At 40.1% G+C, this 27,880-nt stretch overlaps 1 protein-coding gene across 24 annotated transcripts in view; it reads left to right on the forward strand.

Annotated features, from left to right (window-relative positions):
- The window catches only part of LOC308643752 (uncharacterized protein), a 160,071-nt gene that overhangs the window by 23,335 nt on the left and 108,856 nt on the right, over window positions 1-27,880 (forward strand). For 20 of the 24 annotated variants that reach the window (XM_081283914.1, XM_081283913.1, XM_081283902.1 and 17 more), the window contains one exon: window positions 4,129-4,253. In XM_081283914.1, coding sequence (XP_081140040.1) covers window positions 4,129-4,173 — 45 coding nt within the window. In that variant the 3' untranslated portion in view covers window positions 4,174-4,253. Of the gene's footprint in view, window positions 1-4,128; window positions 4,254-4,743; window positions 4,816-26,952; window positions 27,021-27,880 lie in introns of those variants that run through there. The other 4 variants (XM_081283916.1, XM_081283903.1, XM_081283910.1 and 1 more) reach the window with 3 other exon arrangements.

A 27,880-nucleotide genomic window follows, 5' to 3' on the forward strand; every position in this document is an offset into this window, starting at 1 on the left:
TGTTGGTCCTTGTTATTTCTCCCTAAGAGATTTTTCATTTTCAAATATAAGGGCAAGATACACCTTTAATAAACATGTTTATCCAAAATGTGGCTTCATTGTTAATAAAAAGTGAAAAATAAACCAGCAATGACACCTCTTAAATGGAAGTTATATTGAACCAGTCATTTCATTCCCACCTCCCTGGATTTCTTTCATGCCTCATTTATAAAATGATAATAGCCCTTACTAGTATTTACATTATAAAAGCATTGTTACTCTAAAGCAGATAGTCCTAAGTGGGTAGGGTGTCTTCTGTAAAAGACAAGCATTATACACAAATGAGGTATTATTTAGTTTTTCCTTTTCAGTCCCCTCAAATGAGAATTAGATGAAAATTCTGCTTTAAGCAATATCTAGCAGGTAAATGATGATTGACTTTAGGGAAATGGAAAAACAAAAACAAAAAAAAATCTTCAGCTGAAAACTCGGTTGGCCTTCTGCGCACTAACCAAACATATTGGGCTAATACGTGCTGTTTACTAGTGTTCTCTCTCTTTTCTGAGCTCTAATCACAAACTGAAGACAGTTAAGCCTTTCGGTTTCCTCACAGTGTGCACTTTAGAGAACCTAGATGTCCCGGAAGGATCATAATTTAGAAATCACGTTTCCACTTTTCAAGTCACTAGGTAGTTTTCTTATTCACTCAGGGACTAAATCAACGGTCAGGCCTGTTTCCTCCCCGGGGAGAGCCATTCCTATGACCTTTTTAGGTTGGTGACCACCAATGCCTGTGGGCACCCCCTTAGCAGCTCCTGGGCCAGAGCTTTGCTGTCTCCTCAGAATACAGGGTCATGATGGTAGGAGGGGGGGGTTAAAACTGGGGGACTGTTGTGAATGTCAGAAACTTCGTATCATGAAGGCCTGAGAACTAAAGCAGGGCCTCAGAAGCATGCAGGGTGGAGATGTGGACAGGTGGACAGCGTAATCGCATCGGGCCTCTGAGCTTTACTTCCTTTCTGGTTCTTTGGTCCCTGTTCTTGCATGGCCCCCTGGACTCCTGCAGCATCCAAAGCCCCTCTAGCATCCATCCATTATGTCCTGGCTCACCTTCACTCCCTGGGACCAACCTTCAGCATGGCTTGCCGTTCTGGTCATCTGTTTTCCACCTGACCCACTTATTTTGGCTTCTGGATTTTGCTCTCAGAGAGACTCCCTGCTTGCATAGCTGCCTGGCCAGCTGTGGGGCCAGCTGCCTGTTCCTGACTCCAAGGTGACCAGACTCCTCTCCCCTTCCCTGGCTGCTCCCATTACATGAGCCATGACAATAGGTCAGAGATAATGACTGTGAGAACCGTGTCTGACCAGATTTGTCCCTCTGTAAGTCATGTCGTTGGTGGATTGCTCAGAGAGGTCAGCGTACCTTCTTGCATCTCAGCAGGCCTTGGCCCAGGAACACCTACAAGGAGAACATAAAATTATAAATAAATGGCTTACCTTACAGTTCTGGCCTAGTCTGGGGCTGGTGGTTGGACCATGTCTGCCCAGAGCATTGCCACAGTGGTCAGCTGAGCTAGTGTAAATAAAAATCCTTGAAAATGGGCCTCCCTCAGGACTCAATTTCCTTCCCTTGGGAAGAAGGTCTAGGGATCATGTCTTCTTCCACTTTGAAGGCAAACTTTTGACATATTGTCTGAATTCATCGGTTCCGTGGTCTCCTCAATTCACTGTGACCTGACTTCTGTCCCCACCAGCCCAGCTCCTTACCAAAATGGTCAAATATTTCCTTGGTGCACCTGTGGGTGCTTCTCAGTCTTTCTTACTTGATCTCTTTTTTTTTTTTTTTTTTTTTTTTTTTTTTTTTTTTTTTATTGGTTGTTCAAAACATTACACAGCTCTTGACATAGCATATTTCTTACATAAGCTTTGAGTGAGTTATGAACTCCCATATTTACCCCCAACGCAGATTTCAAAATCATATCATTTAAATATCCCCATTTTTACAAAATGCCATATTAGTAACTGTTGTATTCTGCTACCTTTCCTGTCCTATACTATCCCCCCTCCCCTCCCCTCCCCTCCCATCCTCTCTATCTACCCCATCCACTGTAGTTTATTTCTCTCCTTATTAATTTTCCCATTCCCCTCACAGCCTCTTATATGTATTTTTGTATAACAATGCGGCTCTCCCTCCATTTCCATGTAATTCCCATTTTCTTTCCCTTTCCCTCCCCCTTCATGTCTCTGTTTATTGCTAGTCTTTTCTTCCTGCTCTTCCTCCCTTCTCTAATCTTAATTGCTCTCATTATATCAAGGAAGTCATTTTGTATTTGTTTTTTAAGGATTGGCTAGCTTCACTAAGCATAATCTGCTCTAGTGCCATCCATTTCCCTGAAAATTCTATGATTTTGTCATTTTTTATTGCTGCATAGTACTCCATTGTGTATAGATGCCACATTTTTTTAATCCATTCATCTATTGAAGGGCATCTGGGTTGGTTCCACAGTCTAGCTATTGTGAATTGTGCTGCTATGAACATCGATGTGGCAGTGTCCCTGTAGCATGCTCTTTTAAGGTCTTCAGGGAATAGTCCGAGAAGGGCAATAGCAGGGTCAAATGGTGGTTCCATTCCCAGCTTTCCCAGGAATCTCCATACTGCTTTCCAAAGTGGCCTAACCAATTTGCAGTCCCACCAGCAATGTACAAGAGTACCCTTTTCCCCACATCCTCTCCAGCATTTGTTGTTGTTTGACTTCATAATGGCTGCCAATCTTGCTGGAGTGAGATGGTATCTTAGTGTGGTTTTGATTTGCATTTCTCTGACTGCTAGAGATGGTGAGCATTTTTATCTCTTGACAGCGTCTGCCTTTATTGCCCCCCACCCTCGTGTACGTGAAATGTGCTTCCCCTCATCCTCTGAGATAAGCTCTGCTTCCTGTCGCCCCTGTCTCTCTGGCTGCACCTTCTATCTGCTTCTCAGGGTCCTTCCTCTGCCTACACTGTGAGCTTCACTGTGGATTCTATGGTCATGCTGATGATTTCTAAACCTGTGTCTTCTGACTTCTGGATCAACCGCCCTCTGCTGCTCTGACTGCTCACCAGGCATCAGAAAGGAACCCATCCAGGGCTGAATGGGTCACCTGCTCCCCCACCTACTGTCCATGTCGTTTTCATGTTTTCCATTGTCTTATGAGAGACATCACTATCCACCTTGTTGCCCAAGCCCAAAATCCGATCTGCAGTCTCAACTTCTCCCTCTTTGAAAAGTCAACATGTAATCAATCACCATTCCAGTGCAGTGTACCTCCTCGATAACATGGCTTGCACATTTCTGCATCATGCAGTCCTTTTTACCTTTCCAGTCTCATCCCTGACCACTTTGCCTGATTCTCTCTGCCTCACCTGCATGGAAGTGCATTCAGGGCTGGTACCTGGCCTTCACGTTCCGTTCTGTTATTTCCACAGCGTGTGCTGTGCCTCTACCTGAAACGGACATGCCACCTCCTTAGGATTAACTCTTTCTGCTTAGAAGTCACTGACTTCCCACTTCCCATCCTTTTCTCTGTTCAACACACTGCTTCCTTAGAGCTGGCTTTCCTGTTTCTACCTCCCTCTCTATTGTGAGCTTCCTGGAAGCAATGACCATATTTTATCCTATTCCCAGCACCAACAAAGTATGTGGTACAAAATAGATGACTGAATGTAAATACCAAAGGTATCATTGTGAGGTATAAGATGAATTTCCAACCAAACGGCACAACTAGAATTTTAATAAACAAAAATTTATCAAGTCCCTTAATAACAGAGGGATGGAAAGATTGGAAATATTTAGAAGAACTGGGCACACCTGTAATCCCAGCGACTTGGAGGCTGAGGCAGGAGGATCACAGGGTGAGGACAGCTTCAGCAACTTAGCAAGGCACTAAGCAAGTTAGTGAGACCTTGTCTCAAAATCAAAAAATAAAAAGGGCTAGATTTGTGGCTCAGTGTTCAAGCACCTCTGGATTCAATCCCCAGTACACACACACACACACACACACACACACACACACACACACATTTTAGAAGAATAATCAACATTAAAATCATGAGCAGAGAGCAGTTGATAGAGGCAGATTTCCAATCTGTCACTATGGACTTCTTTTCCAGAATTCAATGTGCAGACTCTCCGAGCCGAGCTTTGGGGTCACCTAAGTACCCCATCCTCCAGATTCTTCGCAGGCTATTGGACTTGGAATTCACTCCACTCTTGAGAACATGGGGATTGGAATAAGGTAAGCAGTAGCTTTTCAGCTTTTTCCTCTATTGTTTTGCTTTCAACCATGTATTGTGCCTGTAGTCTCAGGAGTCTTTGTTAGGAGATGTGACTGGCTTCCTGGCAACTCCACTTGTTCTTAAGATATTTGAATATCCTATGTGGACAGAGAAATGGGAAGTCCTTTCAAATTTTCTTTTTTTGTTTCATGACTAATTAAATTCTTCATCATTGCTCTATTGATTTTTGTTCTAATATAATTCCATATAGAGAAAGGGGGGTGTTGAGAAATCAGAAAGACTTGCTGCCCACTTGGGAAGAACTTTTGGGTCAGACGCATACCGGGAATGCAGGACCTGCGCATTTTGCTTTAGCCATACAGCCTGTAGACAGTCCCCACCTCCATCCCTTTGTCCAACTTCTCTAGTCTTTTATTTGCTTTCAGTTTTCATAAAATTGAATGCAACTTACATATCTTCTTATTTTTCATTGTCTATTTCCCCTTCTAGAACGTAAGCCCCAGGAGGGCAGAGATTTTGTTTTGTACGGCACTTGGAATAGTTCATGGAAGGCACTCAATAAATATTTGATGATTGAATGAATGATTTTTTTTTTTTTTGAGATGGTATCTCACTAGTGCCCAGGCTGGTCCCAACCTTGCGGTCCTCCCTCCTCAGCCTCCCATGTAAAATGTTCTTCCATGTAGCTAGAAATACAGCTGTCAACCACCATACCAGGCCTAAATGATGTCTTTTAAAAGTGTCTTTAAAAAAATAAATAAATATATATATATATTCTGGTTGTAGTTGGACAAAATACCTTTATTTCATTTATTTATTTATATATGGTACTGAGGATCAAACCCAGGGCTTCACACGTGCAAAGTGAGCGCTCTACCGCTAAGCCACAACCCCAGCCCCTAAAAGTGTCTTGTTTTTAAGAAGCAGTGCATACCCAGGTTTCTAGATCCAGTACAGGTCTGGCTTGTAACCATGTGCTCCCTAACACTTTTATTGATGACTAAGCTGGTGACATTGATGGGCATACTGAACAAAGTTACAGATGACACACAACAGTCAGGATTTCCTCCCCCTAGCTCCTGACAAATGTAATAATGACTCATATCTAACAATCTAAAGCTAATGGGTACAAATATAAAGTGCTCAACGATCCCAAAATTCAATTATACAAGTATAGAGTGGGGGTGGGATAGCTTATAACTGCACATGTCACGAAGATTTAGTCCCCTGTTGATTGTGAGTGGATGATGAGTCAACCTGGTGTGATGTTGCTTCAAAAAAAAAAAAATCAATCTTTTGTGTTAATAGAAATATGGTGTTCAAAAGGGAACTAGTTCTCTAATACTCTCTGGTGATCAGACCACATTTGCTCTATTTTATGAATGCTGGACTTCAGACATTCAGATGTTGAAAATCAGGAGATTATTCAAGAAGAGTAAAAAGTATTATAAAGAATCTGGTAAACAGTGTTAATCAGAAATAGCAAGAGGAGCTAAAGTTATGCGTGGGCATGTGAGAGGAAGGTGAGAACTGGCAGTTCATAGCTGCCTTCTGAAGTTCCAGGGACCGTTCCACATTGGACAGATTCGATTTCTTCTGGGTAATCCCAAATGATGGATGGAAGACCGATGAGTGGAAGATATAAGAATGAATAGCTCAATTCCCTGAAACTTAGCAGCAACTCAATTTGCTTAGCAGCCAAATGGACAAGCATAGGATGTAGTAAATTCCTGACCCTTGTGGGGTAGCCAGGCCCCATTTGCAATGGAAATTTGCAATGGAATTTCAAACAGTGGGGTGAGGGAGCAGGGAGAGTGGGGTTAATCATCACAGAGAGCACACATTGTGTGCTGTTTATGTGGCAAGTACCATTGTAAAAGATTCCCAGGAGTTTTCTTTCTAACTTACCAATCCTATTAGCTCCATTTTACAGATGAGAAAAATGAGGCATAGAGGAATTTTTCTCAAGTTCTTACATCTTGGTGCAAACCAGATCCAGGATTTGAACTCAGGCAGTCAGATTACTTACCTTAATTATTATTCTATAAAGACCTTTACTTCTAGGAACCCATTCTTTCCTGTAATCCAATCCAATATAGTCATCAAACCAAGGAGTTTATTATTTCAAAGAGTAGGTGATTCTACAACAAGTAGTTTTCTTCTACATGTAGTACGTAGGGACTAAATTCATCTGGGCATTTGCCACTCTTGGCACACTGGACGGAGCTCAGCTTTGGACCTTGCAGTCAGCAGGTGCTCAATAATTATTCAGTGAAAAGAATAAACAAATGCAAACTCATAAGATTGGCAGAATCTCAGTACATTCTAACTGGAGAAAAACAAGCGCTTCCTGTGTGATCTACTGAAGACACCAAGCAAAAGTGACAATCCATCCAGCAAAAGGCCTCAAGAATTCCTGCTCCGTTGTTTGGACAAGGCTCATTTGAATAAAAATTAATTGATTAACTATCTGGTACTGAGGATGCAGAGGTGACTCAGATACACTGTTGGTTGGGGAGTGGAGTGGACAGGTAAACAGATCACTATTGTGTGTATGTGTGCACACATGCATATGTTTTAAGTATCATGGAAACAGAACAAAAGAAAGGAACTTATTCTTCTTGGTTGAACAAGATGTCTAAAACTTGATTATGTTTTAAAAATAACTTCTTTAAATTTTTTTTTAGTTGTAGTTGTACACAATACCTTTATTTTATTATTTATTTTTATTTATTTTTTTTAAAGAGTGAGAGTGAGAGAGAGAGAGAGAGAGAGAGAGAGAGAGAGAGAGAATTTTTTAATATTTATTTTTTAGTTCTCGGCAGACACAACATCTTTGTTGGTATGTGGTGCTGAGGATCGAACCCGGGGCGCACGCATGCCAGGCGAGCGCTTTACCGCTTGAGCCACATCCCCAGCCCTATTATTTATTTTTATATGGTACTGAGGATCGAACCCAGTGCCTCATTTATGCTAGGCGAACGCTCTACCGCTGAGCCACAACCCCAGCCCCTAAAAATAACTTTTATATATGTTATCTCGTTTGAATTAATTCTGTCTTCCTGAAGACCACACGAGACAGTGATCCCTTCTAGTGTAGAAGATGAGATGGAGTCCCAGAGAGGGTCAATGTGATCCCCAAGGTCATGCAGCTGGTACTAATAGTTACTCTGGGCTGAGGCTCTGTGCTAAGCCCTTTTAGAATCTTGAAGCCTCACAAAAACTCGGTATGGTAGTTATTGACATCATTGCTGGCTTATGAATGAGAATATTGAAGCACAAGATTTAAAAACCTTGCCTAGAGTCACATAGCTAGAAAGTGGGTAAGTCGGATTGGCACTTGCATAGCCTGCTTCAGCGGGCACACCCTAGCCCATGGCTCTAAAACACTTTGACTGGTTCCCTGAAGAGCTGGAGCCACACATTTGGACTCTGACTGCAAGTTCAGTTTTCTTTCCCAGTACCTGGCTCTTTAGCAGCTGTTGCATCTAAATGAGAAGAAGTGGTAGGCTGGGGCTCTGGTTCAGTGGCAAGAATGCTTGAAGAGTGTGCAGGAGGCTCTGGGTTCAATCCCCAGTAACCCCCTCCTAACACACGGTGGTAATGTGGACGCAAAGAGGTTTATGTAGGTTGTACTCTCCTGGTATTTCGGGAGCCATATGGTAAAATCTAGAAGGTACATTGACCCAACAACTGACCAGTAGCATGGCTCAAGCTTTAGACTTTCTGTGTTAGGTCTGCAGGGTTTTTCATGGCATTTAGAATTTGGCCTGCTGTTCCCCAGGACAGTGCTCTGGGTTCTCGGGGCATATGATTTGTTACTCATAGAAACTAGCCACCAACACTTACCCTGCAGCCTTCTGAAATGTAGTTTAAATTTTTCTAAAAGGAAGAAGACGAGATGTAAAATATTAAGAATAAAGCAAGTTGAATTCAAAACCTTGTAAATTAGCAAGAATGGAGATACAGCTAAGGAGAAATAAAGCATAGAATTGCTTAAATTGTCCAAGCGTTCTCTCTATAATAAAAATTCTTGGGTTGAAAAAAATAGTTCAATCCGATATTATTGTGCTTTCTTAATTAAGTTGGGCTGGCTCTGTGGCAAATCTAACTGAGAAAGAACTGGTTACTAAAATGAATGAAGTAGATTACCCCTTCCTCAATAATTACCACTTAGGCCAATGTGGATTTGACCTATGAGATCAAAGCTATTGTGTTTTTAAGATACCCATCTCCCATAATTTTTTGGAGATGTGGTAATTTTAAAATCAGCTGCAGGCCGGGATTTCTGTGGTAGGCGGCAGTCAGAAAAGGTCAAAGCTCTTCAGCATTCTTTCCTTCAAAGTAGGTGGGGTTTTTTTGGTTTGTTTGGTTTTTAGCGTTTTGTTTTGTCATTTATGGAAACTTGGTAGATTCGGCTGATTATCTTGGCCTTTGTGTTTATGGATTTCTATTTTCTTGGCTGTAGGTCCCTGGAAACATTTGTTCCACCAGTGGCAGGAGAGCGAGTTTTGACATATTTTATTTTTGTTGTTCCAATTGATTCCTAATATCCCTTAGTTCAAGTCTACTTCCAAGGTGTCTATCTCATAGCCCATCTTTATGTCTCCACAGATAAAATGTTCCTGGTAATAATCGTTGTGACCTTATAGGAACAGTTGATGTGAGGCTCCCCCGTTAATGCTCATCAGGATGATTCTGTAATAACAGTAGCTAGAACATTGAATTTTATCACTGGATGTAGCATTTAGCATATGAAATTTCAAGTTTCTTAGATCAATTATTTTTGAGTTACCAAGTAGCTGTTAATCTTATAAACATTTTTTTTTTCAATTCATTATTGAATCAATAAAACTTGGAAAATTCTTTTCTCATATATTCCATTCTTTAAGCCTGAAGGTAAATTACTTTGAAAAAACCACATCACAGTTTCTCATAAAGCTAAGAGCAAATGAATAGAGGGGGCTCTGCTAGCATTTGGGATGTACCTCTAATTAGAACTCTCGGTATTTTCAACATATAATTTACTAAAAGTGAGAGTTTTGATTCCAAACTTTGAGTCCATGGGGATGAAACAAGTAACCCGTGTTGGAAATATGACAAGAATCAATTTTCTCAGGTTGACCTTTAGCTCATTCATCGTTAAATCAAAACATTGTCTATGCCTAGATTTCAAGATGTCTGAACTTTCTTAAGTTTGCTAAAAGATCAAAGCAGAAGGCTAGCTCTGCTTTGCCCTTGTGGAGAACAGATTGCCCTCTCCCTCTTCCTGGACCCTTGACTTTGATTTTGCATGAGAGCATGTTCCACCTCAGCTAGCAACATTTTTGCTCCGCTATTGAGTCATCTTTACCTCCTGTACATTTCCCAGGATGTGGGGGGAGCAGGGTACCTTGTTTTCACAACCAAAATAGATGGATATCAACCTTGGTTATTAAAAGTTTTATTGATCTGAAAGGATTGATTTTAAAAGATTAATTGAATGACTAACCATGTCATACTTCATATTAGTTTTTAATATACTAAAAATATCCATTAACTATCTTTCTTTCATTGCACCTGTCCTGGCCTACATTAATTTTAGTGATACAAAAGAAGCAATTCAATTTGATAAGTGTTTGTTCTCACTGCATATCAGAAAATAGGAAAAAGAACCCTGAAAAAAAGACTCTCCCACGTTGTCAGGAACTAACACTGTAGCAAAATTACAGAGAAATTTTGTTAGGAAACCTTTGCTCATCTGCAGGTTATTTGACTGAAATCTGAGGTGCCATATTTCAGCACAAAGGTGACTTTCGAGGAGAAAGTTTGCGCCAAACTGGATCAGTTGTTTCTATGTTACGTAAAAAGGAAGGGAAAAAAATAACCATTTACTTCCAAGCTATAAATTCAAGATGATTCTGTTACGCCAAAAGACAGAATTTCCAAGCCACAAACTTGATGTTAGGGATAGATTTTCATAAACTATTACCTGTACCCACTCAAAACTAAATATAATTAATACTAAATGAGTCGCCTTGCCTAATTATATTTATAAAATATGAAGTTATTTTATTCATGGCGTCAGAGTTGAATTATAGTTGAATTGTAAAAGTGATATTGTTAAACAAAATATTTCTCTTTTAAAATAACTTTTTTCCTGATCATGAAGAATGCATGTGGGTGCTGAGGGTGTAGCTCAGTGGTACAGCGTGTGCTTAACATGCATGAGGTCCTGAGTTCAGTCCCCGGCCTCAGAAAATAAAAAGGAATACAGGTGCAATGTAAAATATATATGTAGAATATACAGTACAGCAAAATAAAGAAAATAAAAATCACCAAATCACTCAAAATTTTATCATACAGAGATAATCACCATGAAAACTTTGTAGCATTTCCTTATAATGGTATTTATGCAGTGTCTGTGCACTGGCATGTGCCTAATGCGCAAGCCTCAAAATACTGACTATATGAAATGCATATTAAATTTTATTATAGAAATTTCAAAACATAAACCAAAGTTGACAGCATAATGAACCCCATGTGCCTATCAACCTACGCTTGCCAATCAAGAACCCCTTCTACTCTCGTGTTCTTATTTTTTCTTTGTAGTGCTGGGGATCCAACCCAAGGCTTTGAGCAAAGTAAGCAAGTGCTATGCTACTGAGCTATATCCCCAGTCCTCTTTACCATTTTATTTTGAGACAGGGCCCTGCTAAATTGCCCAGGCTGGCTTCAAGCTTGTGATCCTCCTGCCTTAGCCTCCGAATAGCTGGGATTGCAGGCTTGCACCACCGTGCCATCTTATTTTGAAGTAAACTCCAGATATTGTATCATTTCATCCATAAATATTTCAATCTAGATCTTTAAAAGATAAGAACTTTTAAAAAATTCACCATTTCACATCTAAATTAATGAATTATTTAAAAGTATGAAATATTCAGTGTTCAAAAATTATCTCATTAATTTCCTAATGTTTTTATAGCTTGCTTATTTTGTTGTTTTGAAGTTTTGGGTACTGGGGATTGAACCCAGGGGCACTTTACCACTGAGCTACATCCCTGGCCCTTTTTTATTTTGAGACAAGAGTCTCAACTGAGTTGCTTAGGGCCTCACTAAATTGCCCAGACTGGCTTCAAATTTGAAATACTCCTGCTTCAGCCTCCTGAGTCACTAGGATTACAGGTGAGCAGGCCACCAAGTGTAGCCTGCAGCTTCCTTGTTTGAAGCTTGAAGCAGGACTCAAATATATTTACACATTAAGATTGGTTGATATTATCTGTCTGGTCTATCTATCTCAGTCTGTCTTACCCTTTGTCTTTCTCATTCATTTTTTTCCCCCAGTGTTGGGGATCAACTCAGGGCCTTAAGCATGCTAGACAAGCACTCTACCACTGAGCCACATTCCCAGCCTAATATGCAAGAGAGGTGGGGAGTGGAGAGAAGAGGATGGGGATGGGAAGAGAAGGGAAGAAGGAGAAAGAAAAGAGAAGAAACCAAACCTGGCTGTTTCTCCTGTAGTTTCCCATAGATGGATTTTCCTGCCTACATCCTCATGGTATAGTTAACATGTTTCATGTTTCTCCATCTTTTGTATTTCCTGTAACCATCTACAGCTTTTACCAGATTCATTTTTTTTTTTTTTTGCTTATTTGCTTCACAGGTTGTGGTGTTTTGTCATTAGGATGTGTGTGATGTCTAATGAGCTCTTCATTTGTGATGTTACCTAGGTCCACTAGTTCATTAAGGATTGGAAAATGGTAGTATTTGAATCTTATTCCTTCGAGTTGATACTTTGGCATGTGTCAATAGTGTTTCTGTTGTTTGGTTGTTTTAAAAAGCTTTTGTTTTTTGTTTCTGTTTCTCAATTATCATTAGAACTCATTCCTTGAAACAGACTTAATGTATTACAGTAGGTCTAATTTTTTTTCTTCTAGTTTTGTTGTTGTTGTTGTTTGTTTGTTATGGTACTGTGGATTGTACCCAGGGTCTTGTGCTCATTTCTTCTACTTATTGCTCAAATGATCCCTATTTGGTCTGTGATAGCACTTCAGACTGTCTCCTGACTCCTTCTGACATAGCTCCAGGTTGTCTTTGATAGCTGCCCTGCTATTGGTATAAGATGACCTCGGCTCACCTTGTATATTTCCACATAGTAAAAATATGTTTGTATTCAAAACTTCAGAGTGTGTGTGTGTGTGTGTGTGTGTGTGTGTGTGGTGTGTGTGGTGTGTGTGTTCAAAAGCCATAGGGCAGAAAGGACCTTCTATAATAAGACTAGAAATGAAGCAAATGTCCATTAATTGGTTGAATAAGCTATAATACTCCACACAATGGGGTTCTCTGCAGCTATAAAATGGAATTGGGAGGCCAAGGCAGGAAGATTACAAGTTCAAGGTCAGCCTCAACAATTTAGCAAGACCTTCCTTAACTTAATGAGAACTTGCCTCAAAATAAAAAGGGCTGGAAATGTGGCTCAGTGGCAAAGCACTCTTGGGCTGAATCCCCAGTACTTGGAAAAAAAAGATACTGGGAATCTTTAAATATAGGTATTATAGACTGATCTCCAGGATGTATTGTAAGCAAAGAATCAGGGGAGTGCTGGGCAGAATGGCACACTCCTGTCATCTCAGCTACTCAGGAGGCTGAGGCAAGAGGATCACTTGAGCCCAGCAGTTCCAGACCAGCCTGGGAAACATAGTGAGACCTGTCTCCAACAAACAAAGAAAAAAATATGAGGAGAGAAAAGTAAGTAAAGGATACTACCACATATGTAAGAATGAACATATGTGTGTGTGTGTGTGTGTGTATAAAATATACACACAAACATATACATGCATATATGTATACATATTTGCTTATATTAAAAACACAATGGAAGGATAAACATCACAAAAATCATAGTTACTTATAGAGAAGAAGGGAATAAATTGGAGGGAATAGGGACCAAAACTGGACAGCTTTGAATTTCCTTACTTTGTAGATTTGACTTTGAAATCATGTAACTATTTTACATAATTATGAAAATATTTATTTTAAAAATGCAGTTCCTAAATGTTTTTAAAAAGACCTTGTGTATCTTATTGGTGGCCTACAGGGAACTATGTAAAGTGAATTCAAAACATACTAATTTAAGCCACACACACAGCATGTCCCTGTCCCAGCTATTTGGGAGACTGAGGAAAGAAAATTGCTTCAGTCTGGGAGTTCAAGACCAGCCTGGGAAACATGGTAAAATCTTGTCTCAAACAAAACAAAACAAAACAAAACAAAAAACTCAGCCTAATTTGGCTATATATCCTTATTTGGATATATACTAAAGAAAAGGCAAAAACATTTTTAAAGAGTTTTTAGTAGTTATGAGCCAGGCATGGGCACAGGTGGGATTACGCCTGTAATCCCAGCAGCTCAGGAGGCTGAGGTAGGAGGATCCCAAGTTCAAACCTAGCCTCAACAAGAGCAAGGCACTAAGCAACTCAGAGAGACCCTGTCTCTAAATAAAATACAAAATAGGTCTGGGGATGTGGCTTGGTGGTCAAGTGCCCCTGAGTTTAATCCCCGGTACTCCCCCCAAAATATAAGTTTTTAGTAATCATATTGTTGATGGTAGTGTCAATATTGCTATTCTGGGAAACATGAGATAAGCTAATATGAAGGACTATTATATCATTCTTGGTGTCCTTGGGAGTCAGGATCCACCTGGGAGAACAGGAATACAGATGTAAAATAGAAGAGGTTAGATACAACCCTGCAGGCCTGAATTTGAATTAGAAGTTATTGATATAAACTGACAATATATATGTCTATATATAGATATATTTCCCAGCTCCTCTGTTCACTGAAAAGACCTAGAAACAAAACCAGCAGCAGTGAGCACCTCTAGTATCTATATTATGATCTGGCTGAGGCTAGAAAAATATTAACACTTGTATACATAAACACACGTCATAAATTTATGTTCACATATATAGTTAATGTATATTTAGCTATTCTTTTTTTCAGTTCTTTACACTTAGATTTAATGATGTGACAAAGTCTTTGTGCATCTCTTATTTCCTAAGTACAAATTTCTGTAAGTGATGAAAATGCCCAGCAGGTAGGAACACTTTGAAGCTCTTGATTGACTGTCAAATTGATTGTCAAACAGCCTCTAGAAAAGTTATAACAGGTTCCATGCCACGTGACAGGGTGGGAGAGAGTGACTGAGTCACTGTGCTCACAGTGATAGATAATTTTTGGACATTTACGCCAACATGTTTCCGTCAATCTGATAAGTAAGCTAGAACTACTCCTGTATTTCTTTGTCTTCCTCTCTTTGGTTTTTCTTGTAAAGAATTTTTAAAAAAAATTATAAATGCCACATGAAAAACCATATTGACATAACACTCTTATATTTATGTTGTGAATTAATAATTATGTATCAACAGAGATTTAAATGGTCTCTTCAAACTTAATGTATTACTTATCATTAATGTTTTGAATTTATACTTCAGTTGTACAAGTACACATTACAAATGTATTAAGATATGACTTGTTATAATAAAGTTTTGGTAATTTTGGTAGGTATCTTTGAAATTCCTGAGGATTTTTATTGTAACCTCATTTTTGCAGAACTCTTTATATGTGAAACTTATTTCCCAGACATAGTTTAGGAAGTTAACTAATTATGTAAACACTGTTTTATATATCTTATACATACAATTCCCTAGCACTATTCCCAATCACCTATGAAAGCCAAAAAAAAAAAAAAAAGAGTAGCTTACAGACAAAATCATCTACTGCTGCTGCTAGAGACCTCTTAAAGTTCATCTGGTCTAACCCTTTCATTTTATACTTTGGAAAACTAAGGCAAAGGGCAGTTATGTAACTTTATTAAAGTCACACAGCTTCTTTGGGACAAAAACCCAAATCTGATTGAGTGCAGTGCCCTGTTCATGTAACTTCTCAGAATGAGCAAATCTTGAAGGCAGTGTGCAAAAATGGGAGTAGCCACTGTGCTAGGGAACTGGAATTTGGGTGTCTATCTTCAAAATTATGTTACATTTTCAATAAAAAAACTTATAGAAAATGGATCAATAACAACATTGTAAAATCAGATAAAATATAGTAATATTTGAGAAGATAGAAATAAAGTATGGTGTTTCTAATATTTAAGAGGGATTTATAGTAATCAAAATATATGGCATCTGAATATACACACATACATATAATATATATAGCATATATAATATGTAACATATTATATATGCTATAAAATACATATTATATAGCATATAATGCATATATTTTATGTAATGTATTGTATGTTATATATAGTATATGTATATGTGTTTGTATAATTCAGGTGCCATATATTATATGTATATATAATATATTGAATAATATATTATATATATGCTATATATGTATATATTTCTGTGCACTGTTGAAAGCACTTTATTTGCATTACCTCATAATCACAAATGCAGGGAGGTTCTATGACTTGCCCCAGGTTGCTCCAGAGTGTCAGACTCAGGATTTGAACCTGGGCAGACATAAACATACTGATTCACTTGAAGTTTCAAGTCTCTACTATCGATTGCATTGCCATTGAGGGTTGGTGATTGACTGAGTCTCATCAGTTATTTCCCTACAAGGTCAAAGTGACACCTTAGAAACCCATTTGTTTGAGTAACTTCAGTGGTAGAGAACTTGCCTTGGCATATACCAGACCCTGGGTTCAGTCTCTAGCACTGCAAAAGGAAAAGGAAAAGGAGAAGAAGAAATCTACCACTTTGAACACTATGATGAAATTTCTTGGTGCAAAATTTCTTAGAGATAGTTCTTCTAAGCCCTCATCTGTCACTTGCTCACTATGTGATTTTTCAATCCCTATCTTCAAAATGGGTGTGATAATATCTATTTATAGTATTTTAGAGAAATAAATAAGGTAAATTGCATCCATTTCAGAGTCAGGAAATGACTCTGGGGCACTTGACCACTGAGCCACATGCCCAGCCCTATTTTGTATTTTATTTAGAGACAGAGTCTCACTGAGTTGATTGGCACCTCGCCATTCCTGAGGCTGGCTTTGAATTCACAATCCTCTTGTCTCAGCCTCACAAACCACTGGGATTGTAGGCTGCACCAACATGCCCAGCAAATTGCATCCATTTTTAGCAGAATATCTAACACATAGTAAATATTCAATAAATAACTGATACCTTCAACCATCACTGATATCCTTGTTGGTATTATTAATATCATCATTAACAACAGTATCGCTATTACTTCTCTTTCTCTCTGTTGACCTCTTTTTTAATGCAAAAGCTCCGGGAAGGGATGTTGCATTACCCTTGGGGCTAGTGACTCATTAGTTGTTTTCCTCCTGACAGGAGTGAGCAGAGAGGTATTAAAGGCAAGAAAGGAAGGGAGATCTCAAAGAGAGGTGGGAGACCCCAAAAGACTATTCAAGCTGAGTTTTCCCCTAGAGTAGGTGGGATAAGTTTTCAAAACAGCTCATTTGAAGTCCAGTACTCTTTTATGAGATCCTGGGATCTTTCTTAGGATTCCAAGAGGCCTGAGAGGGAATGAGGAAATTCCCTCTTAGCAGACTGCAGACACCAACTGCCCAAGGACTCCCAGACCCCATGGTCACCTGCTTATTAAGCCAAGTTTGTAGAAGTAGCAAACAACCTTCCACAGTCTCTTATGTTTACTGTGCCTGGAAATAGGCCTTTTGCCATGGAAAAGTTCCTTATTGTACCCATAAGCCCAGGACTCGAATTGTACAACATAAACGGTCTTATTAAGACTTCTTGTGGGGGGCTGGGATGTGGCTCAGCGGTAGAACACTTGTCCAGCCTGTGCAATGCCCACAGTCCCCCAAAGACTTGTTCTTTTTTCTTTTTTTCCCCCTTTGGTACTGGAGATTGAACCCAAGGGCACTTAACCACTGAGCCACATCCCCAGCCCTTTTTTGTATTTTATTTAGACAGGTCTCAACTGAATTGCTTAAGGGTTCAGTAAGTTGCTGAGGCTGGCTTTGAACGTGTTATCGTCCTGCCTCAGCCTCCCAAGACCCTGGGATTATAGGTATGTGCCTCTGTGCCTGGCTCTGAGTGCCTTTTCTGAGGTGTCCTTCCACTCTTAACTAAGAGGTTAGACGTCTAAGGGTGGCCTGCAGTGACATCCTCATACATCCTTCCAGAACCCTCAGGTGGTCACTGAAGAGAAGGCCACCAATTTCTCCCTCAGGTCCAGGGATCTTTTTATCTCCTATATTTTATTTTTCATCTTTATGGAAAGGACATAGGCAAATGGTACAAAATAAAGTGGTGCACAGGGTATTCAGTGAAAGGTACATCCATCTCACTCCCAGTGCCACGGCCCAGAGGTCCCCACCATTTCTGCATCCTGCTAAGCAATTCTGGGTGCTTGGGATCGAGCACAAACAGCACAGTCAGGTCCCTGCCATCTAGTAGGAGTCGATGGCCACCAACAAGACATGTGATCAGATGATCATAGAGCATGCTAGAAACAGTGAGTGCTATAAACAGAAATGGGCAAAGGTGGGGGCAGCGTTAGAAGTCACCGAGGCCACACTGAACAAAGTCCGGAAGGAGAAGAGGGAAAGAGCTGCTGTGGGAGAGGGGTGTTCCAGACCCCAGGAGAACAAGAGCGGGCAAGTTACACATGGCGTGGGGACAGGGTTTGATTTTCATTTATAAAACGCAGAGCCTCACAGAACAGGCACTCTTCGGAGCACCTGACATCTGTTAACTCTCTGCTCGTCACAACAAGCCCAGGAACTCTTGTCATCCATTGTAAAGGGAAACTGAGGCATAGAAGAGTTAGGGAGGTATCCAAAGTCACAAAGCTAGCAAGTAGGGAGACCTGGACTTTAACACAGGCTGCCTGGCTCTGGGCCTAACCACTGCTCTCCATGCCCCACAATAGGGCAGGGGGCTTGAAGAGGAGTGGGGCTGGACCTGAGAGTGAGGTGGGTGAACACAGGAGTGACAGGTGCATTTGCTCAGAAAATCCTGACACGCCACATGCTTACCTGTTTATGTACCTGTACATGAATTTGTCCTTTAGGTTGGCCAATAAACTTAATGCTAAACTTTAAAGCAATTTTCTTTCTAATAAATATTTTTGAGTTGTTGATGGACCTTTACTTTTTATTTATTTATAAGTGGTGCTAAGGATCAAAGCCAGTGCCTCACACATGTTAGGTAAGCACTGTACCACTGAGCCACAACCCCAGCCCTAAAGCAATTTTCATTTATGGAAAGAAGAAGGAGGTTTGCTATTACATAGGCTTTAGTTAAAGATGATATCAAACAATATTTTGGTCACGAGTAATTGCTTCTATTTTTAAAGTCCTACAAATGTCTATTCTGGGGCTCTGGCAATACTTGTACCTGTGACCAGGTTTCCTTAGGACAACAGATCAACTTTTTTGTTTCAACAATTCATTGGTATTTTACATTCACAGTGTTGTGCAACCATTGCTACTCTCTGGTTCAGAACAATGTGGAAAGAAAGTCCCACACCTGTTACTCTCAGTTCTCCCCTACCCCTGGCTAACCATTTCAATTAACAATGATATCAGCCATGGATCTATATTCTTCTCCATGGATTTCCCCTTTTTGAGCTTTTCACATAAGTGGAATTATGCAGTACCTGACCTTTTGTGATGGGCTTCTTCACTTGTTTTCAAGATCCATCCCTGTTGTAGCATTATTAGTTCCTTCATTCCTTTTTATGGCTGAATAATACTCCTTCTATGAATCTACCACATTTTGTTTATCTATTCATCAGCCTGTGGACATGTGAGTTGTTTCCCCTTCTTGTCTGTTATGAATAATGCTGTAAGAAACCTTTGTGTACATGAATTTGTGTTAACATCTTTTATGATTCTCTTGAGTATGTTCCTAGTGAAATTGCTTGGTTTTACCACAACTTTTTTTTAAGAATTTTTTAGTTGTCAATAGACCTTTATGTTTTATTTATTGATATGTGGTGCTGAGAATCGAACCCAGTGCCTCACACATGCCAGGCAAGCGCTCTACCACTGAGCCACAACCCCAGCTCCAACAAATCAACTTTTAATCACAGTGTGTTGCTTAACACCCTACTACGTGGAGGAAGGAAAAATATAGGAGCAGGTGATGGCTTTAACAAATGTCTTCTCATGTCATATTTATATGAGAAGGTGACAGATTAGTAGTGCCTCCTTCTTGGGGTTTCATGAGTTAGTACTGGTCACTGGAGTTTACTGGATATATTCTCCATAAAGATCCATACATGAGATGGGGAGTGACTTTAAGGAGTCACCCCTAAAAGTAATCTGAGGACTGAGGCTTGAGAAACCAGCCTCTTCAAGGCTCCTAAGAGCATCGTAGACAGGATCAGTCTGGAGAAGCGTTGAAACGTTTCCGGAGAACTCAGACTAATATTGATGATATTTTTTTGCATTCACTAGATGTCCAGCATCATGCTAAGGACTTTGCAGCTTTTTCAATAGATTCACATTCTCCATACTGTAGCCACGAGGCACATATGGCTCTTTCTTGAGTGCTGGCAATATGGTTGGTCTGAGTGGGGAGATGCCATGTGGGTCAAGTTCATGTGGGATTTCAGAGACTCGGAGAGAACCTAGAGTCGCTCACTAATATTTCGTTCAAGTTGAAATGATAATGTGGACACGAGTAAAATGTAACACTAAAATTAATTTCACCTGTTTCTTTTGCCTCTTCTTAGTGGGCTACTCAAACAATGTAAATTACCCATGTGTTTCACATTGCGGATCGCATTATATTTGTATTGGACAGCCCTTGTTCTAGATTATTCCTCACAGTAATTTGATCAGCTGGACGGTATTATCATCCCCACATTATGGGTGAGGAAATTGAGGCTTAGAGAGCTTAAGTAAATTGCCTGTGATCACACAGCTGTGGCTTCAGCGCAAATCTGTTTGTCTCCAAGCCTCAAATCTTACCCATTCCTCTGTGCTGTCTCCCCCAGTCCAGAAATACAACCCATGTAACACAGAAACAGTTATGATCATTAGCTATGGCAAAAAGCTGTCTCCATTACAGAGTACAAGAAGAGTGGCCTGTGCCATTCCGTAAGGTAGAATTCAAAGCTAGTTGGGGGGAATTGCTTATGGGCAGGTTTCTTAAATGCTCACTCTTTGTTTATATCAGTGTGGGGTCACCTGCCAAGGACAGAAGAGAGGTAAAGCTTCCGGAACCTTCCTTTCATTTCTCTGACCTTGGCTTTCCTTGGACGCTCAGGTGGCCGCAGCTCTGCCCTCCAAGGGAGAGGGCAGACAGCGGGGTGGATCAGTGCTGCAGCTTCATCCCTGCCTCTAGCAAAGCAGAAGGCTTTCATTTCTTCCTGTTTCATTCAAATGTCAATGGAACATTCCTCACAGCAGCCCTGCCTTCCTCTAGTTGCAGTGGGAAGGGAAAACTGTGAAGCAGACAGCCCTTCTTGTTCCTTTAACGTTCTCAAACACACGTCTTAACTCTGCCACGTCTTTCCTTTCCTAAGGGCCTCCATGTTCCTCACTCACAAAGTCTCGTGAGTGCATCGTTAATACTAGCTGTTACTATTTTTTAAATGCTACGACTTAATTTTATTTGCTTTTTTACTTATACTGGTGTATAGCATGTATCAGGAGTATAATTTGCTTATTTAAAGTTCCAAGGAGGAAACCCAGTTTAGGACACATTAGCTCTTTGACTATTTTTGCAAGTTGGGAAAACGGGGGACTAGGATAATGGCGAATTGTACTTGGCCACTAAACCTCATTCCCAAATGTTGAAACCCTTCTCATATTTTTTTAGGGGCTAGAAATGTTGCTGGGAGCTGTTAAGCAAAGGAAAAGGAAAACAATCACACACACACACACACACACACACACACACACATACACATACACACACACACTCACACATGCTTATTTCTTTTCTTTTTTTCCCCCCAGACTGCAAATTTACAATACACAAACTGGCAACTCGATTCCTATAAATGCAACTCAAAAATCAAAATCTAGAAAGCCAAAACTTTCTAGAGGTGTGTACGCAGCATGTGTTTTCATTGTTTGTTTTCCCCTTTTAATTCAAGTTTTTAGTTAAATTTTCACTTTGCCTTACATAGCTACATGGAAAATAAATCCCAGCATTTGTTTTTTTGCTAAGTCATTCTTCCTTAAAATAACTTAGCGGTTTCAGATGTAGTTCAGATGAGATAACAATGAACTCTAGAAAGAAGCCAGAAAGATAAAATGGTGTTGGGAAAGGTATATGGAGCTGGTAACAAGATGACCTGAATTCTAATTCTGTTGTGAGAATGAATTAGCAATGGGGCCTTGGGGACATTAAGTCCCACCAACATTTTATTGAACACCTAGTATGTTCAAGGGATTGTCATAAGTGTTGCGGGAGCTATAAAGATGTTCAAGGAATTTATCACCTACTAGGGAAGACAGCACATTCACAAACTGGGGTACTACATGGTGCCCAGTGTGTGAGTAATGCCCAATTTATGTGAGCACAGAAAGAAACAAGCAAAAATGCAGCCAGGGAGATTGGAGATGGATTTGTGAAATGGTGGTATTAGGAGTGTATCTGAGGTGGTCCTAGGAGTGTGGGTAGAATTTCTCAGTGGGGCTGGGAGGGGAGAATTTTGTTTGTTTGTTTGTCTTGTTTCATTTTGGCCATCCTGGGGATTGAACCCGGGGGTGCTCTACTGCTGAGCTGCATCCCCAGCTCTTTTTCGTTTTTTGAGGCAGGGTCTCACTAGATTGCCCAGGCTGGCCTTGAACTTGCAGTCCTTCTGCCTCAGCCTCCCGAGTCTGAGATTCCAGTGTGTACCAGTGCAGCCGGTAGGAAGGGGCTTTTAGATAGAAGGTTCAAGGAAGGAGAGACCATGTGAGCAAAGGTGTGCAGAGCTGGTTCAGGAAACTTGTTAGACAGGAAGGCAGTTCCTTCTGAGTATTAACGGGCGATAAGGTTTAACTACTAGATTAGAATGGAATTATGGTAGGGCTTGAATTTCACTCTGAAGAATTGGAACCTGGTGCAGGGCAGGGTGACAGCAAAGGTGAAGAGCAGACCAGTGAACTATTAGCCTTGCCAGAGTGACAGTTCTGAAAGCAAGAGTAGCCTGAGTGGAGGAGCAAAGAGAGAGCTGGGATGGAGACCAGTCAAAAAACTGTCAGGGCACGTCTAGGCAGCAGGACTGGACGGAGAAGGCAGAAGCAGGAGATCTTTCGGAGGCAACGTTGACAGGGCTTGGTGACAATTAATTTTGAGATATAAAAGATGACCATGACCTGGGCTCTGAACATTATTGAGTCAGATAATAGAGTTGCCAAGAAAGGAGGATGTCACTAGGAAAGATGCTGAGTTTGGTTTGGGGCATGTTTAGTCTATTCTGAACACGTTGGCTAAAGTAATCACAGAAAATGCGAGCCAATTCCCAGCTCCTCCTGCTCAAACACCTCTGTGCCTTCTCATTTTACTGGAAGGAAAAGAATCTTTCATGGCCAGTAAATCCTTACCCGCCCTGCTGCCCCCTTTCCTTCTGACCTCATCTCCTTCCACCTTCCCATCTTCTTACCAGGCCATATGGGCCCAGCATGGATCTGCCTTAGGGCCTTCATGTTGTTTCTGCCTGAAACTCCTTCCTCAGACAGTTCTCCTTCTTTTCCTCCTCATTTCCTTCATCTCTCATTCGAATGTCAACTTTTTAAAAAGGCCTTTCCTGGATTGAATCGTCCTGTCTGAAACAGCCACGTCCCCCACTCTCCTCTCCTCTGTAGCACCGATCACCGCCTGACATACTAGATGTTTACTGGTTTCTTATCACAGCCTGGAAACTGAAGTTGTAAAAAGAAAATTAATAATGAAACAATCCAGTGTTTTCAAGGGTGCCGTGAGGTTTGTCACTTCCACACACCCTTCTTGGGACTGGGATGATAAGTAATTTGAAGGCAGTCTGGCAGGTAAGTATGAAGAGTTCATAAAATGTTTATGTCCTGGAACATTTTGTTTTGGAAATTCTGAAAGTCAATTCTAAGAAGGTGATCTAAAGCATGGAAAAGAAAATGGGCAGGAAAATGTCGACTGAAATGTGAAATATTTATAATATCCAAAAAGTTGGAAAGATTCTCAATGTCTAACAATATAAGATAGTTAAATTAAGTAAATTACTGTTCATTTGCTTAATGATATATTATTCACTTGTTAAAAGGAGAGTTATGAGAAGTTGGTTAGCAACAAGGAAAATGCTCATGAGATAATTTAAAAGAACTGGATCCACAATTGTATACCCTGTGATTTTGATTTCAGTTTTCTTTAAATATGCATACTAAAAAAGATGAGGAAGAAATTAACCCAAACACTGCTATCAAATGTGCTAGGCTCATGGGATTCCAGATGGCTTATTTTTCCTAAATCTTTTGGATTTTCTGTATTTACATTATATCGTTGTTGTAACGTGGTTATTTGATTTTTAAAAATAATTTGTTTTTTTAAAAAACACTCAAAAGAAACTGTGGCTACAACTCAGCTCACCCTCTAGACTGCACTGTTGGGTCTCAGTGCTCTGTGTGAGCTTCCGGGTTGATGGACTCTGCCTTTAGCACCAAGGGTCACCCACATAGACCACTGGCCCTGCCACTTATTAGCCTTCCACATCTCAGTGCCCCTCAAATTGACTCCTTCCTGGGCTCTCCTTCCCTGCACATCAGACTGTGTTCTTCTGATTATGAAGTTCACAATTATGAAACAATAAAGGCTAAAAGAACACAACTTGCCCCCATGCACCTTGATGACATTTATACACGTGAGTTTAGGCTACACCACCTTATTAACGGCTCTTATTTTAGCTACCCCTGGGTAGACATCTAGGGTACCCATTTTTCTGTCCTCCATATTGCTGATCACCAGCTGAAATATTATATATTTACTTTTTATTATCATGACTGAGAAACTGAAGTTATTAAAAGAATAATAATATTCCAATATCTACCCACTAAGCACCAGGTAAACTCTTTGTATATATGACCTCATTTTATCCTTACAAGCCAGAGAAAGAAGTGCTACATGTTAGAGATGAGGAAAGTGATGCTTAGAGACATTATGTCATTTGCTTCCTTACAAAGGAAGTTACCAAATTGGAATTCAAATCCTCATCTTGGGGCTGGGGGTGTGGCTCAGTGGTAGAGCACTTGCCTAGCATGTGCGAGGCCCTGGGTTCAATCCTCAGCACTACATAAAAATAAATAAATAAAATACAGGTATCGTGTCCAACTACAACTTAAAAAATATTTAAAAAATAAATAAATCCTCATCTTTCTGACCTCAAATTCCATTGCCTTAGCTGTTATGTTGAGCAACATGTATCAATTACTGAAAGGGCCAAAGTTAGTATATTATGTAGACATTGCCCAGGCAGACTAAACAATTGAGAAACTGAACAACTCAACCTAAAACTCATCATCAATGGATACTAAGTGTCTTTATGTCTGAGTTAACCAGTCAGATGCTTTAAACTTTCCTGGTATATGTCCAAGGTATCTTCAATAACTATCCGAGACTCTAAAATTAACAATTTAAAGTATTTAACTGTTTTGGTCATCTACAATATTCTAAGCAGTTAGTTATTAGATAAAACTTAATTTTATCTGCTTTGATTGATGCCCTCTTTTGAAGGATTTAGCAGATTTCCTTGGGACAAACAACAACTTATTTTGATAAAACAAAATCCTTAGTTATTAAATATTAAGTGGGAGCCTTTAAAAATGGTTAGTTGGACTTCAGAATTGAGACTATTAATGGGAGACATATACCATGCCAAAAGGAATGTGCACGTTATAACTAATACTATTTCAGAGGAAATTTCTAACAAAAAGAGATTTTCCATGCAATAAGCCATTTATTTCAAGCAACAGAAAGTTTAATAAAGACCCTAAACAAATCTGTTGTAGGATGAAAGAAGGAATTGAATTGAATTTCCCAGGAAATATCACTCATAATGTTCACCAGCCTAGCAGTGTTCTTGAATGGCTTCTTTGGCTAAAATCCTACATAGAAATGCCTTCAGCTCCTGACATAGATATGAGCAGCCATAGCAGGACTGTCCCAGCCATTTGAAAACTTTCTGTGGGCCAGAATTTGCGGCACACTAAACTTAGTTATTTCACTTTAATGTCCAGCATCCAATAAAACAGGCACAAGTGCTATACTTGTTTTATAGATAGTCAAAGAAACTGAGGCATAGATAGGTTAAGTAACTTGTTCAAGGGTCCATACTGAATAAAACACCAGATATGTTATATTGGCTGTGCCGCCTTCTCTGTCATGCTGAGTGAATAACATTTTTTTTTAAAGGAATGTTAAGTTAGACTATAGCTTTTATGTGAAAATGAAAAGTGAAGGGCTTTTTAAATTACTGCAGTTCTTATATGCCAGTGATTAATTCCATTGGAGAATTGGTTCAGTGAGAGTTCAGATTTTAGAAGTCTAAAAAGTCTGAAAGCGTGTGTTTCCTTTGGATATTTTGTGCTTCCCTCTTGGCTCCTTCCTGCTCTGGCTGGCTGTAAGATGGTTTCCTCTTGGGTGTGTGACTGCTGGAGCTGTCCTTGGTCTGAGAGGTCAGAAGAGGAAAGTCTTGCCTGGGGTCCCTGACTTCTCACAAGGCTGTTGCGTTGCTCGGCTGATTCATAAAAATCTTCCAACAGATTAAGAAAATTGTCCAGAGAGGCCATGAGAACTCTAAAGGACTCATCCTAGTACACTGTCACCTTTCTCTTGTTTGAGCAGAGTTTTTCCACCTTAGATCAGGAAGCAGGGAACCTGCTTGTGTTGAATTCCCATTTTATGCACAATACAATTCTAAACTCTGCCAAAGATCAAGATATCTTCGCTCTCAAAGATTTTACTGCAGTGGTAAGACACTCCCACATACAAAATTAAACAGCCCAACACCAGAAAGAGATGAATCAGAAGCCAGCAGAGTGCCTGGATACTAAGTGTTTGAAATCCAAGGCAGGGTGATGGGGAGGAAGTCAGCAGATGCTGAAGCAATGGAGAGAAGTTTATCATAGGACTTGAAGAAGAGGAAGCTACCCACAGCACTGAGTATACAGTATCACCCCAACTTGTATGTGTGTAGAAGGATACCTAGCAAGTAAGGAGAGATGCCTTAGTCCGTTTTCTTTTGCTATAATAACAATACCACAGACTGATTAATTTATAAAGGAAAAAAAGTTTCTTCAGCTCATGATAAGCCCAAGAGCATTATACTGACATTTGCTCACCTTCTGGTAGGGGCTTAGATGCTGCATAACACTGCAGAAGGGCAAGAGAGTAGGAGCAGGAAGAGAGCAGAAGAGTCCAAACCTGCTCTTTTCGACAACTCTTGAAATAATGAGCGCAATCCCAGGAGAACTCACTCACTTCTGAGAGGAGGGCATTAACCCTCTAGACCCTCCTACAATTCCCACCCCTGACACAGACACATTGGGAATTGGGGTTCAACTCTAGAGGGAATGCATTCAAACCAAAGTGGGGAGAATGTGCAATTAGTGGGTGGTGAGGGAGGGGAAGGAAGGACTAGAATTCATAGGGACTTTCAGTTCTTACGGCACTTCTTAAATTTCTATATCGTTTAGGTCTGTCTCCAGTGAGAATGTATTCATGCATTCTTTCTTATTACTAGGAAATATGAACTTACTCTGAAGGGATAGGACTTGGGATTACAGAACCAAAGGAAGAAGGTTGTTTCAGGTGAGAAGAACAGCTGGAAAAAATGCCTGCAGGTGACAATGTACAGGGTGTGTTTAGAGATCAGTGAGAAGCATGGGACCTGCAGAAAAGGGATGTAATAGGACAGTGGGTTGGGGTCAGGTGGAGGACAGCTGTGAACACAGAACCCGGGAAGGTGAGTCTTTCACCTTTGACCAGAAGCAAAGATGAGCCTTTGATGACTTGGCTTGGGGTTGATTAATCTGGCCACACAAAGGTTAATTTATAAGCAGGCACACTTGGAAGACCCAGCAAAGTGAGATCCATGAATTCAAATCTACCTTTCTTGGACTCCATGGAAGTCCATGAGAATGTCTCCTACAGTAACTTCAGCAAGAAAGGCCTGAGAGACTTAAGCCTGTTGGTAGAGTCTTCAAGAAACTGAAAAATAAAAATGTTGTCAGATGCGATGGGGGAGCAGCCACTTACACTTGATCCATAGTATTAATTCCACTATAAATCTTTATGTAATAGTTGACATCCGTGTTGAATGATTCAAATGTATGGGGGAACATGTTATCCCTAGCATATGAGAAAGGATGGATTCAGATCTGCAAGTCAAATAAAATTTTTTTGATTTAAAAAATGAAAATCAAAGTATTCTATCACAGGTCTTTTAGTGAATTAGTCCTTTCTTTGGGTAAATTGATGAAATCAGTATTTTATTTAAACTTATGTTTATAATGACAGTACTATTCAAGTGTACACATTATATTTTGGACAGACACGCAGACACTCCTTCATACAGCAGAAATCTATGGCTACCTTGGGGTGGGGAAGTAGCTGACCTACCGGCTCATCTAGGAGGACACCAACCCTAATATGAGGAAAAATCCCACAGC

This window comes from Spermophilus citellus, assembly GCF_964194105.1.
Source record: "Spermophilus citellus genome assembly, chromosome: 3".
Classification (NCBI taxonomy): Eukaryota; Metazoa; Chordata; class Mammalia; order Rodentia; family Sciuridae; genus Spermophilus; species Spermophilus citellus.